The 14,830-nt window shown below is 34.7% G+C and overlaps 1 protein-coding gene across 1 annotated transcript in view; it reads right to left on the bottom strand.

The window, feature by feature from the left end:
• Positions 1-14,830, bottom strand: part of LOC150101140 (succinyl-CoA:3-ketoacid coenzyme A transferase 1, mitochondrial-like) — a 155,207-nt gene that overhangs the window by 112,590 nt on the left and 27,787 nt on the right. Inside the window, exons 4-5 of the mRNA XM_090402085.1 lie at positions 12,959-13,051; positions 9,696-9,845 (exon numbers count right to left, since the gene is read on the bottom strand). Of these exons, the coding sequence (XP_090258211.1) occupies positions 9,696-9,845; positions 12,959-13,051 (243 nt within the window). The remainder of the gene's footprint in view (positions 1-9,695; positions 9,846-12,958; positions 13,052-14,830) is intronic.

Raw genomic sequence — 14,830 nt, 5'->3', positions numbered from 1 at the left:
GGATTTATTTATATAGTTTGACACGAGGATGACATTGTAAAACTATTTTAAGAAACACGATCACTGGAAGTTTGTTAAAACGGAGGCAGATTCCTGAAGTTTGTGATGTTTTGTAATGGTATTTACCAATAACACTACAACAGAACTAAATAAAAAAATTTAATTCTGCTAATATTTGGCCTATTGAAATTATCGTATTAGAATAATTCTAATAATTAATATTAGAATGCAAAGAGTGAGAGTGGAAAGATCATGAGTGTGCTACCACGATTTGATTGTGATGAAATGAACAGAAGAGCAATTATAGTAAATGGAATGGTGTCCAGATTGTGTAAAAGGTTTTGCAAAGAAATGAAACTGAATATTCATTTTATGAATGTCTGGGATGAGTTTGATAAAAGGAATGAGTATTTTAAGAGAGATGGTTTGCACTTAAATGGATTAGGAGCTTGGCATTTAGAACATTTATTGATAAAGGACAGAGTAAAGGGTCATAAACAGGGAAATGGGATTTGCTAGGGAGGCAGGTGATAGAGTTAGCTGTAAATAGTACTAAGGTCATTAATCGTTGTGAAACTGGGATTAATTGTTCGCAGAATGTTAACAGTAGACAGAGTGGGGTAATTCGCACACAGGGATATTATGGGAGGAAGGGTATATTGCAGTTTATGTATACCAATGCTCGAAGTATTAGGAATAAGTGTGAAGAATTTTTTTCATTACTTAGTACAACATGGCCAAAAATTATAGGAATTAGTGAAACTTGGTTAACCAAGAATGATATAGTTATTGGGATTGAATGTAAGGGGTACAGTATTTTCAGGCAGGACAGAGATGACAGAATGGGGGGAGGGGTTTTATTAATGATAGACGAAACATTAAAGCCAAAAAAGATAGAAGTACCTCACTGTGACAGGTATGTAGAGGGCAGTTCATTAGAGGCTGTTTGGTGTGAGATAGAGATTAACAAGGCGAAATATGTAATTGGTTGTTGCTATAATCCAAGGGAAATAAGGGAGAATATAGATAGCATGTATTGGCAAATTAGCACGATGAGTAAAGGTCAAGTAATTATTATGGGGGATTTTAACTTTGGGGACATAGATTGGGGGAAGGAATGGTCACAAGGAACAAAGGAAATGGAGTTTATACAATTGTTAAGAGATAATTACCTGAGACAGCAGGTGATGGAAGGGACAAGAGATTCTAGAGTGTTAGATCTGGTCATAACATCGGAGAACATATCAATAAGTAATTTAGTTACAATGTCTCCACTTGGGGAAAGCGATCATGTGGTCTTGACCTGGGAGATTGAAAGACGTACTGAATATTCTATTAAGAATGGGTATATGTGGAATTACAAGGCTGGTGATTATGGCAAGCTGAGAAGTCAGCTTTCAGCTGTATTATGGGATGAGAAATTCAAGGGGAGAGATGTTGATGGTGCGTGGGAGATTCTCAAGGAGTATTTAAAGAAAGCTGTATCAGACTGTATTCCCAGAGTCAGAAGGAGAAATCAAGTAGGAATAAAATGGATGACTAATACTATTAAACAAGAGTTGCAGATAAAGAAAAGGTTGTGGAAGACATATAAAGAAAAAGGTGATGAGCGTTCCAATGAGCAATATAAGGTACAGGCAAAGAAAGTAACCTGTATGGTAAGGAAAGCCAAAGCTAATTATGAGAGGAAGCTAGCTGATGAATCCAAAAGAAACCCTAAAGAGTTCTTTCGCTATGTGGCTAGTAAAAGGAAGAATATCCATGGAAAGATTACTTTAAAAAGTGTTGATGGTAAGGAAATTACTGAAGCTAATCAAATAGTTGAGTTGCTTAGTGATTATTTCGCAAAAGTGTACCATCTTCGTAGTGATAGTGCAGTGTCAGATGTGCCATTGACTGATGAGAGTATAGAGATAGATGAAATTGAGGTGCTTAATATATTAAAGAACCTTAATGCTAACACTGCCATTGGTTTAGATGGCATATCGGCCCATGTGTTACGAGAATGTGCAAGAGAATTAGCAACTCCTCTAACCAGGATGTTTAATTTAAGCCTCAGTTCTGGTAAAGTGCCAATAGAGTGGAAAGAGGGGAAAATAGTTCCATTGCACAAGGGAGGCTCTAAGACTGATGTTGCAAATTATAGACCAATCAATATATCTGGAGTGGTGGTTAAGATTTTGGAGAAATTAGTTAAAATTAGAATTCAGGACTGGGTGGACAGCAATATGATACTTTATAAGGGGCAACATGGTTTTGTGAAAGGTAGGTCTTGCCTGAGTAATTTACTTACGTTCTATAATAAAGTAACAGTGGAGTTGGATAAAGGAAATCCTTACTCAGTGATACTGCTTGACTTTGCAGAGGCTTTTGACAAGATTCCACATGGAACTCTGTTACATAAATTAGAGCAAATGGGTTTGGATCCGAAGATGGTGATTTGGATTAAAGGATGGCTGGCGGACAGATATCAAAGAGTGGTTTACGGAGGAGCTGAGTCCAGGAAAAGGCAAGTGACTAGTGGTGTACCTCAGGGCTCAGTTCTTGGTCCTCTATTGTTTAATTTGTACATCAATGATATTGGAAATACCTTGAATGGAAATATCCACTTGTTTGCTGATGATGCAAAATTGGGAAGAGCGATAATCAATTCAAATGATGTGGATATTTTACAGGATGACTTAAATAGGCTGACGCTATGGACTGAGGTAAATGGCTGTCAGTTCAACGTGGCTAAGTGTAAGGTGATGCACTTCGGGAGGATGACATCGCATGCTGTTTACTATATTAACGGAACTGAACTGCAGGAAGTTGATGAGACAAGAGACTTGGGAGTTATTGTGGACAGAGAACTTAAGTTTAAAGGGCATATTGCTAAGATTGCCAAAACATCACATCAAATTACATGGTTGTTGAGGAACACACTAACAAGCAGGGATAGGGAAGTTATTATTCCACTCTATAAGGCATTAATAAGGCCGCATTTGGACTATTGTGCACAGATCTGGTCGCCAGGATTTCTTGGTGAGGCGGAAGTGGTAGAGAGGATTCAGAGGCGGGTTACAAAGATTGTTGCAGGTCTGTGGGATGTTCCCTATGAGGATAGATTGATGATCTGTGGGCTCCAAAAACTAGCTGATAGACGTAGGAGAGGAGATATGATAGAGGTATTTAAATTGTTAAAGGGATTTTACAGGATTGATACTGATGATATTCTTAAGACCAATACAGGATGTGAGAGAACGAGGGGCCATCCCTGGAGATTGTGTAAGAGTGTGGTTAACAAGGGAGTTAGGACTAGATTTTTTACTTGGAGGGTTGTGAATGGGTGGAATGCTTTGCCAGAACTGGTTGTGAATGCTTTAACTGTGAATGAATTTAAGAAGAGGTATGACAGGTATTGTGTAAATAATGGTTAGTGTGTCAATGTCGGGTCTCCCGCGATGAGTCTTTTGACTCCATGGAGACACCGTTAAAATAATAATAATAATAATAATAATAATAATACAAAAGTTAGAATAATGTGAATATTACAAGTAAATATAATGAAAATATTGATGTTATAGTGGAATCAATGGGAAGCAAAGCTTTAGCTAGCGCTCTCTAGCTCGAGATGGTGGAAATGTAGATCTAAGTGTTTCTGACAAGTTCATGGCTCTTAAGATGATGGTCTAAATTTATAAAATTATTATAAATCGTTGTTTTATTTTGTTCTACTTATGACGTTGTTTCCGGAAAACACGTATAGAATACCATACTAATTGCTGAATTGTCATATACTGCTTTCCAACTTACAGAGTGTGGGTTCAAATCCTATTTGATTCCTTGTTCAAATCCTATGCAAGAGCATATCATCCAGGTGGTGATATTGCAGGAATGAAGGAACCAATAGCTTATACGGGAATTGAGGTGAATGAAATGGAGGTGATTAGTATATTCATCATCACAAACCATGGGCTCACTGCCCGTTGATGTCTGATGCCTGCTTCACTATCTTCTTCCACCTTTCTTTGTCCAGTGCACAGTGTCGTCGCAATTTCTGTACGCCCATTCCACACCAGACTTATATTGTCTATTTATTCTCTGTATGGTCTATTTCTTCTGTTTAAACCATCCAAAATACCAAACATAATTGTCTTTATTTTCCGGTCCTCACTCATTCTACAGATGTGTCCAAATAATTGCAGCTTCCGTTTTATATTCTTCTGCATTAGACTCTGTTTTGGTTGGATCTTCTGATAGAGCTCTTCATTGGATTTTCTGTATCCATCTTATTCTTAGAATCTTCCTGTAACAAGTTCTTTCAAATGCCAAAATTCTTTTTCTTGATTCCTTATTTATTACCCACGTTTCAGATCCATACAGTACACCACTGAAGATGCATGTTTCCAGTCTCTTAGGTTTGTTGGCAGGCTAATCACTTTACTTTTCCAGATGTTAACCATGGCCTTCAGATTTGTTCTTTCCTTTGCAATCCTGATCTTTATTTCTTTTTTACAGTCCAAGTCATATGTCAGTTTACTTTCCAAATATGTGAATTGTTCTACATTTTCTATATCAGTTCCATTCACTTGTATCTTTTGTTTCATGTTCTTCTCACCAAATACCATTGCCTTTGTTTTTTCCAAGTTCATAACAAGTCCAAATCTCCTCCCTTCCTCATTTAACAGTCTCAGTGTTTTTTGTAGTTCTCTTTCGGCTTCTTCAATAATAACAATGTCATCTGCAAATCTCAGATTGTTAATTCTCATTCCGTGTACAGATATTCCTTTGGTATTCTTCCTTCAGTTTGTCCATTGCTCTTTCTAAATGTGCGATGAAAATGCTTGGTGATAGTGGGACTACCTATCTAGTACCTCTGCTTGTTTTAAACCATTTCCCCAAATCATCGCCTTGCCTATTTTAACTGCTGCAACTGCATTCTGATAAACATCATTTAATATATCTATTAGTTTTTTTATCAATTCCATAGGATTCCAAAACTGCTAATGTCATTTTATGGTCAATACTGTCAAATGCTTTCTGAAAATCAGCAAAGCAAGTATATATGTTTTTATTTTTTCTCCTAGCTTTCTCTGCTATTAACCTCATTGTCAAAATCTGTTGAATTGTAGTTCTATCCTTCCTAAATCCTGCTTGTTCGTCTGCAAGGTATGCTTCCAATTGTGTTCTCAATCTTTCTGTCAATATGATCATCATCACTTTACCAAGGTGACTTATCAAGGTAATTGTTCTATAATTTTTACATTCTAGCTTATTTCCTTTCTTTTATAATGTTACTAATATTGATTTCACCCACTCCTCTGGCATTTTCTCTTCTTTCCATACCATACTACATAGTTGATGCATTTCTGTAACCATACTTTTACCACCATATTTAATCATTTCTCCAGTAATTTCATCGTTACCAGGAGTCTTGTTGTGTTTTAGCCGTCCTATTACTTTTTCTACCTCTCCTCTTAAAATATCCATAACATGCTCATTACCTGGTGGTGATATCTGCATCAATTCTTCAGTCAGTTTCCCAACGCTATCTGAATCTAGTTTTTCTTGATATAACTCACTACAGTATCTCGTCCACCGCTGTACAATTTTTTTTATTCATCTATACTTTGTCTTTTTCATCTTTAATTGTGGTCTGTTTTGGTTGCCACTTTCTATTATCTATTAATGGTTCTGATCATTTTGTATCCCTCCCTTGTTTTATGCTCTCCATAGTACTGTTCTATATTGTCGCATTGGGCTTCTAATCGTTTCATCTTATCCATTCTGACTGCTTTTTTCACCTCATTACACTTTCTTCTATATTGCTTTTCTATTTGTTCTGATGTATCCCTTCTTATCTTCAACATTCTTTTCTTCTGTACTACGAGAAACACTGTACTTCAGTGTTTCTTGTGTAATCCATTTTTTCTTGATCTTCTCTTCTTCCGTTTCTTCAACTACATCTTCTCTCACCTTCATTACTCAAAACTCTTAAATTCGAGTTTTTTCCTTTCTCCATCCACACTTTTAAGTTTCTCTTCTAACACTATTCTGTACCTTCTTCCTATTTCTGCTTCACTTATTCGTGCTGTGTCTCTTCTATTCTGATGTTGGGGTTTATATTTCTTTTTTTAATTCCAACTTCATGTTTGCAATCACTAAACTATGGTCCGAGTCTATATCCGCTTCTTGAAAAGTTTGACATTGCTGTACTGATGTTATCCATCTTCTTTTAACCATAATCATTAGTATATTACAGAATATTACAGAATAGTATATTCAGAATAGCATATTCTGTAATATATTACAGCGTATTTATTAGTATATTAGTATATATTACAGAATAGTATATTACAAAACCTTAACGTGAATACATCTGTGGGATTGGATGGTATAACAGCTCGGGTCTTACGTTAAGCGGCTAAAGAATTGCCACCTTTGACGATTTTGTTTAATTTGAGTCTCGGGTCTGGGTTAGTCCCGAGGGGGGGTGGAAAAAGGGGAAATAGTTTCACTGCATAAAGGAGGTTCAAAGACTGTTGTTGCAAATTACCGACTGATCGGCATATCAGGAGTCGTTGTCAAGGTTTTGGAGAAAGTAGTCAAGAGAAAAATACAGGAATGGATAGATGAAAATGGGATACTGTATAGGTGACAGCATGGTTTTGTGAAGGGTAGATCATGTCTCACTAACTTGCTTACGTTTTATAACACAGTGACGGCTGAACTGGATAAAGGTAATGGGTATACGGTGATACTGCTGGACCTTACTAAGGCCTTTGATAGGATACCACATGGAATTCTAATCTGTAAACTGCAGCATATGGGGTGGATATAGGGTTGGTGAGATGGATAGGTGGGTGGTTGACGGAGAGATATCAGAGAGTGGTTTATTCAGGAGTAGAGTCCAAAAGACGGCTTGTAACTAGTGGTGTACCGCTGGGTTCTGTTCTTGGACCACTACTTTTCAATTTGTTCATTAACGATATAGGAAAGGATCTGAGAGGAGGTGTTCACTTGTTTGCTGATGATGCAAAGTTAGGTAGAACAATAGTGAGTTCACAGGATGTTAAAATTTTGCAAGATGATTTGAATAGCTTGGAGGACTAGGCTAATGAAAATGGATTTCGATTTAATGTGGCAAAGTGTAAGATTATGCATTTTGGAGTGAAAAGATTAGCAACAGTATATCACATTGGTGGAACCTTACTCCAGGAGATTGATGAGGTCAGGGATTTGGGAGTGTTGGTGGAAAGGGAACTGAAAGGGGGGAACATCGCAAAACTGGCTAAATCAGCTCATCAAATCACTTGGTTGCTGAGAAATACTTTAACAAGCAGAGACAAACAAGTTATTGTTCCTCTGTATCGAGCTTTGATAAGACCCCATCTAGACTACTGTGCCCAGATATGGGCGACAGGGTATTTTCTTGATGGGAAGGAGGTGGAAAGGATCTAGAGACGAGTGACGAAGATGATAGCAGGTCTATGGAATGAACCGTATGAGAACAGGTTAAAGATTTGTGGGTTGCAGAAATTGGTTGATAGGCCGAAAAGGGGTGATACGATTGAGACATTCAAATTACTGAATGGTTTTTATAAGATTAATTCGGAGAATATTTTTCAGAACAGGACTGGTGGTGGGAGAACTAGGGGCCATCCATGGAAACTGGACAAGAGTGTGGTTAGAACAAGGGTGTTAGAACTAGGTTTTTTACTTTTAGAGTGGTGAATGAGTGAATTAAGTTGCCAGAGTCTGTTGTGGGTGCCATGATTGTGAATGAGTTCAAGGCAAAGTATGATAGATACTGTGTGGATGTTGAGTAGTTGTTTAGGGCCTCCCTCGATGAGTCTAAGGATTGCTTGGAGTTGCCCGTAATAATAATAATAATAATAATAATAATATTTTGCATAAAAATGCTAAATATTTCTACTTTTTCTGCAGAAATTTATAATAAAAATTATCTACATAAGAACATTTGATAATGCAGTTTTTTATAGTTATTTATAATTAGCATATAAAAAGAAAGTAACAGAATAAAGTTAAATAATTGTACTCTATAATTAAATGATTATATTTTGAAAGTCAATAGCAATAATGATTCCTGTTGGTTTAATGCATATTAATAGTTATTGGTGATTTTTAGATAACCACACAGATTGGTTTTGTAAATCATTCAGCATACATATTTATACAAAAAATATTAATAAAATGAAATGGCAATTTTTAGAATGTAAAGTAAATCGTTCAATACAAGTGTACTAAAAATCACTTATAAAATTAATTTAAGATTTTTAGATTGTTACCGAGTTTCAATAATCATTCAACACAGCGCCGCCTTTCAACTGTTTGCTAAGCGGGAATTTTTTCGGCTGTGGATGTTAGTGTTATGTTTTGTAAGATTATTTTGTGACTTATTTTGAACAATATAACTGCATCAGTATAGCATTCTGTGATTATATTATATGTCACTCTAAATCATAGAAGAAAACCCCATTATTTGAAATGCAAACTATACGACTGGTAAGTTCTTGTGACAGTTTACAATTATGTCAAATAAAGTAACATTGCCTTCAAGTATCTTATATCATGTGTATACTACGCCCTTAACTGTGTAAATGTATAGTACTTAGCTAACTTAACGTCCGACTGATTCCTAAAAGTAAACAATGCATACGTTTACTTTTAGGAGTAAAAGTAAAATCTCTCTTTTTTTCACTCAAGTATATTTGTATGCATATAAACTGAGTTTTTTTTGTTTGTTTTTTGAATAAATATTTTGGACGTAGTATTTTACGTTACGAATTTGTGTTATCATCTAACAATGGTGAAGCTTCCAGTGAAATATATTAAAAATATTGATTAGATATTAAATTATAAGCGAGTTCAGACTTCAGTCTTATACTTGTATCATTTGAGCATGTTAAGAAATTTTGCAGCCGCATGAAATGAACTCGAAGCTGCGCATTTGTGACTGAAGGATTGCCGACTCCTTTCTAGAGAATCGCAACATGTCTGATTTTGGAAAAGTGAGCTGTTAGTAGATATTGCAAGAAATACCTGGAGAATTGAAATTTCGCATACGATATCATTTTTTTTCACCCGAAATTTGAACAAAATAAAAATTTATGTTTAATAATTCCAAAGGATTTCTTGCCACTCATTTCTTGTTAGTGATATTAAGGCCACACCATGTGGCCTTAATATCACTGTATTGAAAACATCCATTATTAAATATGTATTTTAAGTCGTTAGGAGAATTAACATATGTTATTGATTGCACTATTCATAAGGCATATTCATATATATATATATATATATATATATATATTCATATATATATTCATATATATATATATATATATATATATATATATATATATATATATATATATATATATATATATATATATATATATATATATATATATATATATATATAAATTCTTATATAAAAATTCTTATATTATCTTCCATATTGCTAATTTATTTGACTTATTTATTTTAACCTTTCAATTTTTGTGAAATTATTTTTTACAGTGATACACTTAATTACACACAACAAACAAAACACATTTATAGTGTAAAATAAAAACTCTGTTATGTATGTTTAACTGCTTGGTGACCTTTTACGATAAAATTACTAGTATGTACGTATAATGCAGTTGTTTTTAATGGGTTATTATAAAGATGAATCAGAGAAGGAGTACCTCTTTCGGAGGACTGACAACATCTGCTGCTCCATTAGTATTTAATCTAACTGCAGCTCCACCCTCTTGCATCTGAGTGCCATACGCAGCCGGAGTGAAAAATGCTGGAATTCCGGCTCCACCTGCTCGAATTTGTTCAGCCAGAGTTCCCTAAATTTAGAATGAAACATTTATGCACACTTTAGTTTTTTAAGTTTTATGCACATTTTTTTTTAAATTCATCTTAATATAGAAAGCTTTTTTTTGCAATTCATTTTCCGCTGAAATTAATATATCTAAACGATATCGAAAGAAAATGTTGATATGAGATTTTTTGTTTATTCTTACAGGTTGAGCCCTCCGAATGAGAGATTAAATATGTATTTTATGAATGACTGTTATCGGTGTGTGTGTGTGTGTGTGTGTGTGTGTGTGTGTGTGTGTGTGTGTGTGTGTGTGTGTGTGTGTGTGTGTGTGTGTGTGTGTGTGTGTGTGTGTGTGTGTGTGTGTGTGTGTGTGTGTGTGTGTGTGTGTGTGTGTGTGTGTGTGTGTGTTCAATGGCCGGTTTGCCTGTTCTGAGGGACGAAAAACCTGAGTTTCCGGGTGAAAAAATCCTTAGGTCTTTCTGACCAAAGGACTTTGTCTATACCGACTGAGCTGCGGAGACTGATATGTGATATAAAATCATAAAGAAAAATGTTTCGCGAAATTAGTGCAGTGGAAACTGATTTCACGAATTTCAGTTAGAAAAGAAACCCTGGTAAACAAAAATGATAGAACTATCGCTTCGTGGCTTAGAAGATGCTGCTAGGTGTTGATATACATTCAACAAATTTCAGTATTTACAATAGCTTCATACCGATTTTTATCCGCGCTGTTCTCTAAATTATTCCGCGATAAAGGATCACCAAACACACATTCTCTATATAGGCTTCTCCCTCTTACTCTGAACTCCCCCCCAGTTTTTTGAGGCATTCCCCCCCCCATAGAATAAGTTAATTTTGGGCACACGTATTCCAGTAAATGTAACACACCAAACTTGTGGATTCCGCCTAAGGTCTATAGGATAGAGTACAAAATTGGATAAAAGAGCACTGGGAAAAATCTCAAGCAACTGGCTGCCATCTTGAAAAAAATTAGTTTGTCTGAAATTCAAATAAGAAATTAACACTTTCATTGCCAAGCTGAAAATTGGAATTTCGTGGGGTGGGCAATTTTTTTTAATTTTTTTATTTAGTTAGCGACGTCCACGCGATAACGCTTGGATCGGCCGTTATTTTTTATTTTTCATTCTAAATTCTAACCACTTTCACCACCATATTTAATAATTTCTCCAGTAATGTTAGCGTTATCAGGAGTCTTGTTGTCTTTTAGCCGTCCTATTGCTTTTTCTACCTCTCCTCTTAAAATCTCCATATCATGCTCATTACTTTGTGGTGATATCTGCATCAATTCTTCAGTCAGTTTCCCAACGCTATCTGAATCTAGTTTTTCTTCATATAACTCACTACAGTATCTCGTCCACCGCTGTACAATTTTTTCTTTGTTCATGAATAATTTGCCTTTTTCATCTTTAATTGTGGTCTGTTTTGGTTGCCACTTTCTATTATCTATTAATGGTTCTGATCATTTTGTATACATCCCTTGTTTTATGCTCTCCATAGTACTGTTCTATATTGTCGCATTGGGCTTCTAACCATTTAATTTTATCCATTCTGACTGCTTTTTTCACCTCATTACACTTTCTTCTATATTATTCTTCTATTTGTTCTGATATATCCCTTCTTATCTTCAACATTCTTTTCTCCTGTACTAACTTCAGTGTTTCTTATGTAATCCATTTCTTCTTGATCTTCTCTTCTTCTGGTACTGTTTCTTCAACTGCATCTTCTATCGCCTTCATTACTCTTTTCTATGCACAAACCTGTTAATTCAAAATCACCCTAGTGGTTCTTGCCCGGGTGATAATTAATAAATATCGCCAATACAACTAATCTGTTTGAATTAATAAAAGTATATTTTATTAAATAAAACCTGAATATTTTAATATTTCAAGTCGAGATTATTATTTTTTTTCTCGTGAAGTATTATCAAGTTCTTTGAGCATTTACAGCTATTGAAGTTATCCCACAGAGAAACACACCAGGGTCATTAAACTGTCTCATTTAATTTTTGGTTCTTTTTATATTTTCAAAGAGCCTGTGTAGCTCAGTGGATGTGGCGTTTGCACACCATCGCGCTAGGCCGCACGAAGGAAGTCTTGGTTTCGAGTCTAGTCGGCGACTAGAGGAAATTTTTCTAAGCCTTTTTTCGACCGGTTCCCGAGTTAGTCGATCTCTGGCACGGGCAAGCAGGTTTTTCCTCCCGGAAACTCGGGTTTTTCGTCCTGTAAACTCAAGAAAATCGACCGTAGAACCCACATTATTTCAGACATTAAATATATTGTGTTAGGGTTAGAAACCACGAGATGGCGGCACATTTGAGCCGTCTCTCTTCACTGCGTACCGCTTAATTAGTGATAGCCTTGGGCCATCTGTCTCTGATTGGGTACCAGTGGAGATTGAACTGCCCACTCAGTCTCCAAAAGTTAGATAGGGCTAAATGGCCTCGCCTACTCCCGTATATACGGGAATAAAAAGGCGTTAGCTGATTTTTTTTTTTTTTATATTTTCATTTACATTTCCTTTTCTTGAAAGAACCCCCCCCCTTCCACACACACACACACACACACACACACACACACACACACACACACACACACACACACACACACACACACACACACACACACACACACACACACACACACACACACACACACAGTGTTCTATGGTCAACAATGAGTGCTCCCGTTGTGCAGTCGGAAAGAAATCATTGGGAACATCCGAATTTAAATCCCTTCTAGGCAAATGTAGGAACCTTTTATAAGAAGTTTTAAAATAATGGTAAGTTAGCTAGTCGTATGCGGAAGAGGCAGGTTTTCATTCCGCTAAACGGCCATTGAAACTGCACGTCATGACGTTGAGCGCTACTCTAATACGTACTTAATATTTATAAATAATCCAGTATTTTACTAGCTTAACCAAGCATTATAAGAGGAATAATAATTTATATTATTCCATACATAAACACATCGAACAAAGTCATTGGTCAGTTGTATTAGTTATACAACCGTGGATTTTAACCTCATAAATTATCAATAGTTTTGCACATTCGCCTGTTCAAATTTAAAATTTTGCATAACCAGCCAAATGTGAATTGCAATTATCAAATGAACAACTTACCATTGTGACAAGCTCTAAATTTAGTTCTCCAGAAAGATATTGTTTCTGGAACGCAGGATTAGCAGCGACGTAGGAGGATACCAGATGTTTTACCTGAAAAAAATAATTTAAAATAAAAAAGCTATGAAATAAAATAAATAAACAAATAAAAGTTATTATAAATAAATTATAAATATGAAATAAAATAAATAAATAAAAGTTATTATAAATAAATTATAAATAAATAAAATATAAATATAGGGGAATTAGCCTGCTGAATACAGGATATAAAATATATGCAGGAATATTAAAAGAGAAACTAAGCAGCATTGTAGAAAACAAATTACTAGAAGAACAAAATATTTTCCGAAAAGGCCGATCCTGCATAGATCCAATTTTTACTTTAAAATTATTAATAGAAAAGAGAAGAATTTCAAAAAGAAACACACGTGGCCTTTATTGATTATGAAAAAGCCTTTGACAAAATTAGTAGACAAAAATTGTTTAAAATATTAACCGATTTAAACATACCAAATCAACTTTTACAATCTATTCAAGAAATATATGCAGGAAATAAACTAGCAGTTAAATTAGAACACACCTCAGAATGGAAAGATATATCAAGAGGAGTACGACAAGGATATACCCCTCTCACCTCTGCTTTTCAATATATATATATAAATGAAATATTAACAATCTGGAAACAGCATAGCCCATTTGGTATACAAATGACCCCACAAATGAAGATAGATACACTACTATTTGCAGATGATCAAATAGTATTAGCTACATCAGAAGATGACTTACAAAGATCATTAAAAACATTAAATGATATCTGAAAGCAATATAATATGACAATATCCAAAGAAAAAACAAAAATAATGGCATGCAAAGGAGAAAACCCAATAAGAAGTAAAATAGTGATAGATAATAAAATACTAGAACAAGTAAACACTTTCAGATACTTGGGATGTGATCTATCATACGAAGAAGAAAAAGACATAGACACTAAAATATCAAACTTTGTCAAAGTAAACGGCATAATAAATAATATATTTAAGCCATCCCTGGTACAAAAACACACTAGAATCAGACTATATAATGTCTTGTCAAAACCAACTCTACTATACGGAAGCGAAACATGGACCATGAAAAGGAAAGATGAAAAACGAATTCAAACAGCAGAAATCAAGTTCCTCAGAAAAACAGCTGGATATACCAAGTGGGACCACAAAACAAATGAAGAAATCTTACAATCCCTGAAAATAAAACCAATTAATTACTACATAAGACAGTATAAACAAAAACGGCTAGAACATTTAAATCGAATGGACAACAGCAGACTACCAAAAATATTATACAGATACAAAATAAGTGGAAAAAGAAGATTCGGAAGACCAAGAAAGAGATGGCATGAGACCGGAACAGGCTACATGGCCTAAATTCCAGGTTAGGAAGAAGAATAATAATAATAAGAAGAAATAAATAAAATCCAGAAAATAAAAAATAAAATATAGAAGAATATTCAGCAGTTGTATTTTGAAGAAAAAACGATACGTTTTTTTAAATTACAGATGATAATGGTTTGTGTAATTAAGAACTTCGAAATCTCTGTTGTTTGCGAATAAAACTTAAATTATACATTTTGCTTCATCCATATTTCACTGTTATACATTATTCAGTGGTTTTTAAGTGATATACATTTATTACTTCTTAATTTAGATAATCAGTAGTATATTTTTAACTTCCTTAGATAACGTTTTTTTTTTTTTTAATTCTTTAACATCGGTCTGTTCATATTTTGATTTAATTGCGTATATTGGTTTCTCTCCATGTGATTATAACTTATTTGTTCTTCTGGGAAACGTTTAGTTTCACATTTGAAATGTGTTA

The sequence above is a fragment of the Typopeltis vanoorti genome, chromosome 12 (assembly GCF_054136105.1).
Source record: "Typopeltis vanoorti isolate ZY-2024b chromosome 12, IOZ_Tvanoo_1.0, whole genome shotgun sequence".
Lineage (NCBI taxonomy): Eukaryota > Metazoa > Arthropoda > Arachnida > Uropygi > Thelyphonidae > Typopeltis > Typopeltis vanoorti.
This window is presented reverse-complemented; position numbering and strand designations above follow the sequence as displayed.